Source organism: Oncorhynchus mykiss, chromosome 2 (assembly GCF_057628025.1).
Source record: "Oncorhynchus mykiss isolate SJ-2025 chromosome 2, ASM5762802v1, whole genome shotgun sequence".
Lineage (NCBI taxonomy): Eukaryota > Metazoa > Chordata > Actinopteri > Salmoniformes > Salmonidae > Oncorhynchus > Oncorhynchus mykiss.
Window position 1 is genome coordinate 41,271,914 of NC_143023.1, and position 12,173 is coordinate 41,284,086.

The 12,173-nt window shown below is 42.4% G+C and overlaps 1 protein-coding gene across 1 annotated transcript; it reads right to left on the minus strand.

Moving 5' to 3' along the window:
• Positions 1-2,678: 2,678 nt before the first annotated feature.
• Positions 2,679-8,467, minus strand: LOC110489886 (terminal nucleotidyltransferase 5A). Its single transcript, XM_021562849.3, has 2 exons — positions 7,351-8,467; positions 2,679-6,705 (listed from the first exon to the last, which is right to left on the minus strand). Exons 1-2 carry the CDS (start codon positions 7,774-7,776, stop codon positions 5,926-5,928), a joined length of 1,206 nt encoding a protein of 401 aa, XP_021418524.1. The 5' UTR covers positions 7,777-8,467; the 3' UTR covers positions 2,679-5,925.
• Positions 8,468-12,173: the final 3,706 nt, after the last annotated feature.

The following is a 12,173-nucleotide window of genomic DNA, read 5'->3' on the forward strand; positions in this document are numbered from 1 at the left end:
AGATCATGGCCTGAATATCAAGCGTCTAAGAGTAGGAATACTGATTTAGGATTAGTTTAGCCTTTAAAATGACAGCGAATTAAGATAACTAGAACAGAACTCCTATTCTGAAATGCTTGATACATTTGACCACATAGCTGTCCCCATAGACAATAAAAAACAGTAGTCTGTGACCCTTCGGTGACTCTGACATCTCTATCTGCACGGCTGTATTCACCATAGCTGATTAATGCTCCCTAAATGTTTTATAACTCACCAACCTGGAATTTGTTCACGAGCACCTCTCAAAGTGAGGAATCATGGCCGCGTTGTCCGTTTCACACTTTTCCAAGAGAGAAAATGGTTGCCTTATTGAAATGACTAGACCACGTCGTAAAGCACAACATTGGCTCCCATCTCTGCAAGGTGGGTCGGCCACGGCGAGTATTGATCCAACATTTCTTGGCTTATTCAATAAAAGCCTTCATCTGGAAAAATGAGAGGGAGGGCGAGAGCAAGCCGGAGAGGGTGAGCAAAGAGGGCGAGAGAGAGAGAGAAAATCCCATGAAGTAGCCGGCCACTTTCCTATTCCCAGGTGGAAAAGCCATTAACGAATTCGGAGGAGCTCGGAGGGAATTTAAGGATAGAAGATAGATCCGTTTTTCAGTCCTCCAACAACCTCCCCCTTTCCCTCCCACAACATGTAATCAATTAACTGAAAAATGATACGAACCTCTTAACTATTGCCAATGTTTTCACTACTGCTGTCTTTTGGAGTCGCACGGCGGTGGACCTTGGATCTCCCCCAAGCATACGGTCTGCTATATATCATATTTGTTTCGTCTATTCCCATCCCTTTCAAGCAGAGACAGGCCATTAAGTACACAGAAAATTGGCCAGTGTTAATTAAGTAGTGTTGATTTTTCAATGTAACATTTCTAGTGTTGATTCAGAAATGACATGACCTCTGTAAATAGTTAAATTAACACTCAGGGGTGGAAAAGAACCCCAGTATTGGTGTAATAACCAGAGATGAACAACAACATAAAACACAGCCGCCGCTGTTATATTTCCCACCATGCTCTATCGCAGTTTTTGTGTTTTTTATTATTGTTTGTTTCTATGTTTTTGCATGTACATTGACTGATAAATGTATTGTTCTTAAGCTACTTAAATAGAAATATCACACATTTTTCTAAACTCATCCAATCTGTTACTTGGACGTATTGCTCCCGTTACTGTAATGTTGTTCTAGTTTAGATTCTTTAGGTCGTCTCAGTCTTCCCAACCCTGGCAGTCATTCTGAATACAGCTTGCGGGTAAATACAAATGACAAATGTTGAATATCCCCCACTCAGGCTGGATTCCAATTGGAATTACACATCACTTTGCAAGCCAGCATAGTGTGACTTGCAGGGCCAATGTGACCTGTAAAACATATGTTTCAGGCCAGTGTATAAGGGTAAAACTAGGCCCTCAAAAGAAGGCCTTATGAAGTGTGCATTGTCTTAAAGTAATTTTAATTATAACATATTCACTTATGATCTCACTTGGTGAAGGCCACAGGACTGAAAATGAATTAATGCAACAACCATGTCTCTGTCACTAAAAAAATACAGTCATGGGTGTAAACTCTACAAACTCTCGAAAGGCAAGGCACACTGGGAAATATGCAAATAAGGCTTTAAACTAAGGAAAGTGTTAATTTAACACTGGAAGTGTGGACCTGAAACAGTGTTACACTTAACATGCTCAGACTTGCCTAGTTAAAAATAGGTTACAAAAAAATGTAATTAAAAAATAAACATGCTCAGTGTTGATTCAACACTGGAGAATTTGCTGTGTAGGCATCTCTAATGTTTTATGGTGTTTGAAGCTGGCTGCACTGAGGAGATATTGATGAAGCTGAAGGCACATGTGATCAGATTGTCCAGACGTTTGGAAAAGTGAAGTTTGTGTCTGCAAGCATAGAGCAGTCATCCATTTAAGTTTAAGTGAAAGGGATAATATCCTTATCATGGCTCCTAAATATAGCTTACTTCCTTACTCATCTTTCTCTGTCTCTCTCCCACGTTCTTTCTTTGTGGGACAATGAGACATGTGACTCATATGACCCATACTAGAGCTAAGTTGCTTTAGAGCTCCATTTCAATCCATGGAACTGGATCCATTCACTGCTACCCTGCCCTTGCCTGATCAGTCAGTCAACATTTACAGTGGTGTGTATGGGAGGCACTGTGTAATTCTGAAAGAGAATTTGATGAGCAGGCAAAGATATTCACAACACAAAAGCGTTAAAGTCTCTTTTTGGGTGGACGCAAATCCCTCACACTCCCCACCAGCTATTTCTGGCAGCGGTGGAGCAGTTCTCTGGCCGGTGCCCTTTGGGTCTGGTCTGCCAGGATCTGGCCAGGATTGTCATCTGTAAGCAGGGAACCCAGCCTTCTAAACGCTGCTGAATCGCCAGTATCAGTTAAAAGAGATGCCCTCTCATTGAAAAAGAAGCCTGAAGTCAGTTGCCTTGATGGGCAGACCATTGAGGCCAAGCCTGGACATTGAGCGTTGGTGGTGGTTTGGGGATATAGCCTAACGCTAGACAGGAACAATCAGAGCAGACAGTTGGAGTGTCATCGTCAACACAATTCAGTCACAGATTCTTCTACAAACATCGTTACAAACAAGAAACTGAGATGAAAATGTGGGTTTCAGTTTTTTTTTTTTAATGATGAAAACATTCTTTATCTTCAAAACAGACACATTTACAAGATCTGCAAAAAAAATGTAAGCTGAGAAATGATATTTTGCAACCTGATTACAGATTCCAAAGCGCTGCAACATGGTAGTGTCTGATACAGTTATAAAAATAACAATCATAAAAAATACATGAAGCAGGCTTTTTCTTTTTTTGTAGGTTTGATTGAAAAAGACTGCATGAATAGGAGGTGAAAAGTTGAAACAATGCATACAAGACAATGCAGTAACTCATGTGTGTTGCTCGCTAACTACATGGTAGACTGGTGTTGGCTGAGCTGTTCTGAGCCAATTTCAGAGTGAGAAGAGATGAGAACACACACCGCCTGCATGATCCAGACAATATCATCCAAATGTACAGTCAAAAAGAAAAAAAAATGCTAGACCAGAACGTGTGAAATAGCCAAATAGAGATAAAGGAGTCTACAGAATGATTTGAGTAGAGAGTACATTTCTCTCTGTTCTCTTGACCACCCAGGTTACAGTCACACAGTGGTCACCTAAGCCGATTCACATCCCTAATGGAGCCCTGTAGAACTCCATTAGATGTCCATTCACTTTCTCCCTAAGGGAGCTGCATTACAGCTTACACATTATGGGAGTGAGGGGAAAGGAGAGCAGACAAGAGCAGGATCTCATCAGTGGAGACAAAGACAGTAGTTTCCTTAAGATGTCCTAAAGAGTTGTGACATGACCCATTTGTACACTAGTGGGAAGCCAGGAATCCCACCCACAGTGAAAACACTGTTCGTTCTTTTCTAAAGATACACACTTTATATTTGTATAGTGCACACCGACGTTGCTATTTTTAATAACACTGTCTCTCACCCCAAGACCCACAATACTGGAGATGAATCATCAATCATTTTCATCTTTATGTCAAAAAATCAATTCCTATCAGTTCCTATCAACATGTTTCAGATGTTATGTTTAGAAATGGCATTAGAGAAACTGAATTAGCATGAGACAGTATTTCCCCATGGGCTTGGAACTTACGGCATAGCAGCTAGATCATGTAGCCACCGCCTAACCTAGCCTCAATTAACAGGTCATTTACAGTAATACCATGGCAGTGCACCAACCCAGGGAATGTTATCAAAGCTCATAAGGCATGCGTGGATATCTGTTTAGTCCCACAGAGAAGAGGCCCTGACACACAGAGGTAATGATAATAAATAGTGCTCGGCTTAACAGGCTACCTCCCTAAAGTTCTGTTGTGTGTACCAGGACCCCCCTCTCTCTCCTGCCTATTCGCTCTGCTTAGGTCCTCTTAAAGATGGGAGAGAGAGAGAGAGGTATTACCACTGTGCATGTCTGTCTGTGGTGAAAGCAAGACAAACCCCTTCACCATCTGCACCTATCTCCCCAGCCCAGCTCCCTGCCTCTCACGCTTTCCTCTGTCCTTCACTTGCACTCCTTCACAAGTTCCCCCCCCCCTCCCTTACAGCTCAATATCTGTCCTTCAATATAAAAACAACACATCCTCAACCTCGCGCACCATCGACAAAAGGCAGAACACTCATTCAACATTGGGCAAGCGGCAGATAAACATTTGGCACAACATTTTCTGGTAGGTATGCAGCCGACCCAAAGCGAGTGCACACACGACAAACACAGCCCAGCGAAGTTCAACCTCTTCGGCAGCTGCGTAATTCCCTGCTAGGGTGTCTCAGCAAGTATCATCCTAGAAGGCAGCACAGGAACACACACACCGACTCGCTCTCTGCCTTTTCGATCCGTTCTCCTTCTTTCCCCTTCTGTGTTTATTTTTTCGACCTATTTCTTTCCGACAAAGGTTTTGTCAATCCCTCAGCCTGCTGTGAACGTGCTACAAAAGGCGAGTTAAAAGATAAGCGCCCCTATACAAAATACAGTAAAGTTTAAACCGTGTGAAACTGAATATACAGTAATCCATATGAAACTGAAACAGTCAACATGAACAACGACAAAACAATATTAAACCATCTCTGTACATGCACTATGGCACAAACTAATATTCCTGTGGAGTTTGTTTGTCTGAAAATGACTACGGGAGAGCAACGGAAAATAGTGCTCTAGCCTCTGTGGCTTCAACACACCTATGAGGAGGTACTGCTATTGTTAATTGGAACTGGAATATTTAAAATATCCGCAAACGTTAACGCGAGGTCATGCCTGTCAAACTACTTTGTACAATGTACAGCAAAGCCCCATCTCTCCCCCATCGACTAATACTCTACGACTGCAAGGGGATATGTTGTTTTCTTCCAAAAGATATGACATCAGCACGGACTGTACCAGGATTTCACGGTTACATTCACAAGCCACTGGGGTGCTATTGTCTTGTGTGCCTGACGAAAATCAAACTGGATTTATTCACAAAATGATATGGCCTGCTGCTCATTATTCCTCTACCTATACTACTGATAGGCATTAGGCACTTAAAACACGTGTTCACATATACAAATATAGATAGCATTATACGTTGTTTTTCTTCCCCAACAAACTTGGGTATTGAAAACAATAAATGAAAAATCTTTGGTTTGTAAACACATTATGTTCATATCAATCATTACTAGTTAAGGTGTAGTTTTTGTCACTCAAAGCTTGTGACGATGTCGCACCAGAAATTGAGTTTTATGGTGCTCTAGTAACCCCTGTGTCGCTGGGGCATTGCCCAGCACGCGTCAGGGTGCAAGCCACACACCCCCCAGAGAGCAAAGGGGCCTGCATCCTCCTCACAGCCATGGAGGCAGCTGGACACCACAGGACACAGATGTAGCCACACATTATGTCCCGTCTATCGCTCAATTTAACGGCCTTTACAGTTTGCAACAGAGTCAGTCAATCCAGGTGAGTGTCAATGAAAGTATTGCTGCTGCTTTCATTCTTGTCCATCATTGTTTGCGTTGTATTGGGCAAAACCCCATCCCATACTTCCCCAAGCTTGGGTTAGGTGTCAGACAGGGTGGCATTTTCACAGTAAACTGTCCTGCCATTGGTTTAAGATGGACCTCACAGGAGCTGAGACCCAACTGTTATTTTCTCCCCCCCACCATCACTCTCTAACAGAACATGACTAAATTAAATTCAATACAGGTTGGCGAGTCATGGGGATACCTTTTTTCTCATTCATTTATCTGAAAAACACTTTACAGTGAGTCTCCCTCCCCCTCTCTCACTCCTTCCTTCCTTCCTTCCTTTCCCTGTGCTGTCTCAGTTGCAGGGTAGCCAGGAGGAGTAGGCATGCTGCTGGCAGTGGAACATGGGCTGTACCTGGGCTATGTAGTAGTTACTGAAGTTACCGTCTGCCACGTAGGCGGCAGGCTGGTAGTAGCAGGTGACGTTAGCCACATTTGGGATGACGTTCTGCTCGGCCAGCACGCGCACCGCCAGCATGGCGATCAGCCCCAGGGTCTGCCGCCTCTCATGTCCCATCAGGCACACCGTACTCTCGTTGACCACCCCATGCAGGGTCATCAAGTAGTCGTACTTGCGGTCCTCCAGGCCCACAAAGTGGTTTTGCAGGTAGGACTCCAGCTTGCGCTGCTGCTCGCTGATATCTGAGAAGTCGATGAAGAAGCGCGAGCACATGTAACGCTGCAGAGACTTCATCTCCGTCTCGGAGTCGGCTTGGAAGCCCCTTACCAGCAGGTGACAGTACTTGAGCAGACCGCCGCCCCGAATCTCCTCTGGGTTGCGCGTGCAGATCACCTTCTGGCGTAGGTGGTCGAGGGCAGCATCAAAGTCCCCAAACACACTCTCGCCCACGATGGTGGGATGGAAGGTCTCGGCCATGGGGTTCTCAGAGCAGTCATAGAACAGCAGCAAGGAGTCCAGCTTGATCTGGAAGGAGTCCACGCTGAATTCAAACTGCCGCCTCAGAGAGTCGACAAACTTGAGCTCCACGTTCTTTCCTCTGTTGTTGGAGAGGGAGATGAGGCTCCAGCGGTCTGAATCATTGCACACCTTCACCATCTTCTGCACATAGGCTTCCTGTCCGACAGAAACACACAGGGGAAATTAATCTTTAGCTCCAGTGGCCAGTGGATAGAAATACTGTATGTATACTTTATAAAAGGCCCTTTGCTCAGTTAAAATGAATAACTGTGAGTGGATTTTTAAAATACTGTATACATACTGTATAAATGCTTTTGCGCCACTATGATCTTAAACAAATAACTGTCATGGATATAAATACTGTAGCCTACTCCTGATCTAAATCCAATTCAACCGATACAAACACTAAATTAGGAACAGTTAATCTTCTATAGCGCATAAATGTAATTACATTGGCACATACTTTCTTTGCATGTTTCTGTAGCCTACAGAATGTTTCTGTAGCCTACAGAATGTTTCTGTAGCCTAGGGGCAAACATTGGCTGCCCTATCTATGGAACGTATGTGGCCGAGGAAACAGGATGTGCTTTAAATGGGCTTACTGCAATCCTCTTAACTGGATAAAATCAACATTATACTATCAGTAAACTTGTCATATTGCACTTTGAAATAACATGCACAATGATGTGCAATAGGGCAAAGGTGAGTAAAAGCCCAATTAGCTATATTTATAAATGAAATGTATTTCTAAATAGCCTTTTGATTTATTTCAATAACTGTTGACTGGAAAATGTAGCCTACCTTTAAAGTCAATGGTGATATTTTCTGCTTATTCACCCCGTCAGGTAAGAAGTCCAGGAGACAGTCTAAAACGATATCCTTTACAATCTGAAAATCACTTTCCCCTTTCATATCAGCGCAAAATATTAGGTCAAGGTCCTTGTAGCCCAGTCCGCTATCCTCATGAAGAACGTGGCTTGCAGCAGACCCGTTTAACCGCACGTCCCGGACGTGGATATTCCTCTCCTCCATTCGACTACGCACCACCTTCACTATTTGTCGGGGTTTCATCTCCAAAGTGGGGAAGTTTCCACGGCCGTGGATGGGAATGGTCTCTGTCAGGATAGCATCAAGGCGCTGCACTTGTTCCCAGCCGAGAACGCTGATATTGCTGTTTTCAACCTCAGTTATAGGACTAGCACCAGTGCAACTATGTTCTTCAGACATTGTGGAGAAAATTAAACGGCAATTGACTATGAAGTTTCTTTAGAGACAGGTCCTTATCCAAATGTGGATTTTACGCGCAGTGACAGTAGGCTATAGAAGAGCAATGTCAACTTCATCCACATCGGTATCTTCAGTCAGAGTGCAGTACCTCTATATTATACTGTAACATAAATAAAATCAAGGCGAAATAGGCTACTCAGTGCGCAGTAAAGAAATGACCAGCTGCTAACTCCAGTTGACTCGCGTATCTTTCGTCGTGAGATGAGGGAGGACAGTAAATAAGATCTTCTCTCAAAGATAGTCGTCACTTCTGCCTTGTCCTTTCTTTATAGAGCGTGAAACGTTTCCTCGTCGGTTGTCACTCAGTGCATCCGAGCTGTGCGCATCACCGTCTTTGGAGCTTGTTGGTATACTAGGAGTTCTGAGTTCGGGCTGTGACTCCATCGCCAAAGGCACGCCTATGATTTTTTTATTTGCATGAATACGCACTTGGCAAGTTCTGCAGTGATCAGCCCTCTGTGGAATCCCGTCGATTGTGACGCGCAACTTCTAAATATTTGATTCCCTTTTCGTCTCCAATAAATTCTGAAAGCCTTCCATGTAACTTGTCACGTGAAAAGTATGGTGGCTTAGTTTGGCTACTTTTGTTTTCCAAAGTTAACCGTTACCTATCCATTGTGCTTGGCTTGTGGGCGTCGCTTCTCCCTGAAAGGCAGGTACAGTTTTAGGAATGTCGCATGCTATGTACAACCCCAGTTCGTTTTGTATATTCTCTAATGAAATGCAGGCACAGTTAATTGAAAATATAATAACCTAATGTGCCCTCATTTGAGTTGAAATCGCATTATGTTAAGTCGCAATTTATAGGAGATGTAAGGCTTTCACTATAAAGAAATGTTATTTTGACTTGCAGGATTTTATTGACCATACAAAAATTGTGGAGCAAAAGCCTACCTTTGAGTTGACATTGCCATACTGCCCTCTATGGGAAAGAGGAAAAAGTTAGATCACAATCCTAACCAAATCTATGAGTAATTTGAAAAATATCCAGCAACAACGTATTGTGAGCAGTGGTGTAAAGTACTAAGTAAAAAATAATTTAAAGTACTACTTAAGTAGTTTTTGGGGGTATCTGTACTTTACAATTTATATTTTTGCCAACTTTTACTTCACTACATTCCAAAAGAAAATAATGTACTTTTTCCCTGACACCCAAAAGTACTAGTTTACATGTTGACAGGACAATGGTCCAGTTCACACACTTATCAAGCAAACATCCCTTGTCATCCCCACTGCCTCTGATTAGGCGGACTCACTAAACACAAATGCTTTGTTTGTAAATTATATCTGAGTGTTGGAGTGTGCGCCTGGCTATCCTTAAAAAACAAAAAACAATTGAAATAATTTATACTTTTGATACTTAAGTAGTAGTATTTTATGCTGTGACTCACTCATTTTCTATTAAGGTATCTTTACTTTTCCCCAAGTATGACAATTGAGTCGTTTTTTGTGAGTCATAATGTAGAATATGACACTTCCTACAGTTTGTCTATTTTAGAGAGTTCCAGTTTTCCTATATTGACATTTACTTGCTGTGTTGAGGAAACGCCATATAAATATGCCACTTACAGTAAATGTTTTCTCCAAGGCAACTTTTAATACAGTGAGTGCATACATTTTTAGTATGTGATCCCTGCATGATTTGAACCCATGACCTTGGCGTTCCTAGAACCACACAGGACCAACACATACCTAATTATGGTTTCCCTAATGCCATTTCCTAAACCAGGCCCCCAAACTCTCACCTCCAAAGAACACTCTCTTTCCTAACCTCCAACCCTAGGGTTGTTTCTATCAAACAGTATAAGTCGTGACCTGATTTAGTGCCTGGTTAAGCTGTATCTGATCCCAGCCCACATGACAAAATACTATAGTATACTATGGTATAAATACTATAGTATTCACTGTAGTGTTTTGTGGATTTTACTTTAGTATTTATTCGCTGTAGTGTTTTGTGTCCGCAAAAACACTACTGTGAATACTGTAGTATTTACTGAGTATTTACAGTTAAGTATAGTATCAATACTGTAGTAAAATAAAGCTGTAGTATATACTATAGTAATGAATTAAGTGTTTTTGTGGACTGTAGTATACTGTAGGATTTACTGTAGTGTTTTTGCAGATGTCACTGCAGTATTTACTATAGTGTTTTATTATCTTTGACATAGAAGTGGAGGCTTTTTCCTTTAGGAAACCTACTGGAGAAATACTGAAGAGAGCTCATTTTCCATAACCTGTAGGTAGGTCTCTATAACCTGTAGGAAACACAATATATGGTCTGGTCTATACTTAGCATGTAGGTATCTCACTAAGGTGTGGCACAAATTGCAATGTGGGGGTGGGGAATGGGCAGGGTATACACAATTTAAATACTGTAGTATTTACTATCGTTAAAAAGAGTAGTGTTTTTGAAGACATTACTGTAGTATGTACTACATTATATACTATATTATTCTACAGTATACTTCAGTTTATTATAGAATTCTATAGTAAGTACTTCAATATTCTATAGTAAACTAGTCTTTTTTAATGTGGGAGGGGTCTTACCAATGTTGAGGGGACTTTAGCCTAGAGGCTCGGGAAAGCCTGTGGTCTTATGAATGTGATGGGGACGTGTCCAGCCATAGAAGTTCTGACAATATGAGTTTAGTCCCTGTATACAACCATGTATTTCTCTCTTCTTGGCCAATATACCCCCTGGCCTGGGCTAACTAGTGTTGTGAATGTGTGTTGTGGACATTTGCGGTCTCTGTTGTCTTGAATCCCTTGTTTTCCCCATCATCATTCCCCCCTGGGCTTAATGTTCTCTTCTGAAGTGTGAGTGAGACAGCTGACACAACAGCACAGTGTTAGTCAGACTCTAATGTCAGTGTCAGACTGAACTTCCATGGCATAGTGCAGCACAGCATGACAGCTAGCATCAGAGAAACAGACGCTCATCTCCATCAAACATCAGAGAGAAACCTGCCAAAACCAAACATTTCATATTAGGACTAACATGCTGTGCCATGTCATGGCCGGTCGGGGTGGGGCAGCCTTCAGGGCATCTATCAAGCAGTGCAAACCCTGCGTCACTGCTGCCACCCAGCCCTGTAAACACAGATTATCCCATTTACTCTTAGCCCACAGCAGAGCAGAGATCCCAGAGCCTACCTGCAGTCACACTCATCACAACAGGGGGTCAGAAGCAATCGCATTCACATAAATCACTGATCATTCACAATCACAACCGCTCCGACATGGCTAGTCCACATACTTACAGTGCCTTGCGAAAGTATTCGGCCCTCTTGAACTTTGCGACCTTTTGCCACATTTCAGGCTTCAAACATAAAGATATAACACTGTATTTTTTTGTGAAGAATCAACAACAAGTGGGACACAATGATGAAGTGGAACGACATTTATTGGATATTTCAAACTTTTTTAACAAATCAAAAACTGAAAAATTGGGCGTGCAAAATTATTCAGCCCCTTTACTTTCAGTACAGCAAACTCTCTCCAGAAGTTCAGTGAGGATCTCTGAATGATCCAATGTTGACCTAAATGACTAATGATGATAAATACAATCCACCTGTGTGTAATCAAGTCTCCGTATAAAAGCACCTGCACTGTGTTAGTCTCAGAGGTCCGTTAAAAGCGCAGAGAGCATCATGAAGAACAAGGAACACACCAGGCAGGTCCGAGATACTGTTGTGAAGCCGGATTTGGATACAAAAATATTTCCCAAGCTTTAAACATCCCAAGGAGCACTGTGCAAGCGATAATATTGAAATGGAAGGAGTATCAGACCACTGCAAATCTACCAAGACCTGGCCGTCCCTCTAAACTTTCAGCTCATACAAGGAGAAGACTGATCAGAGATGCAGCCAAGAGGCCCATGATCACTCTGGATGAACTGCAGAGATCTACAGCTGAGGTGGGAGACTCTGTCCATAGGACAACAATCAGTCATATATTGCACAAATCTGGCCTTTATGGAAGAGTGGCAAGAAGAAAGCCATTTCTTAAAAATATCCATAAAAAGTGTCGTTTAAAGTTTGCCACAAGCCACCTGGGAGACACACCAAACATGTGGAAGAAGGTGCTCTGGTCAGATGAAACCAAAATGTAACTTTTTGGCAACAATGCAAAACGTTATGTTTGGCGTAAAAGCAACACAGCTGAACACACCATCCCCACTGTCAAACATGGTGGTGGCAGCATAATGGTTTGGGCCTGCTTTTCTTCAGCAGGGACAGGGAAGATGGTTAAAATTGATGGGAAGATGGATGGAGCCAAATACAGGACCATTCTGAAAGAAAACCTGATGGAGTCTGCAAAAGACCTAAGACTGGGAC

Excerpts from the sequence above, each read along its gene's own strand:
- LOC110489886 (XM_021562849.3), bottom strand. The coding sequence starts at position 7,776 with ATGTCTGAAGAACATAGTTGCACTGGTGCTAGTCCTATAACTGAGGTT. Across the intron at positions 6,706-7,350 it reads TATCACCATTGACTTTAAAG|GAAGCCTATGTGCAGAAGAT; the intron begins GTAGGCTACATT and ends TCTGTCGGACAG.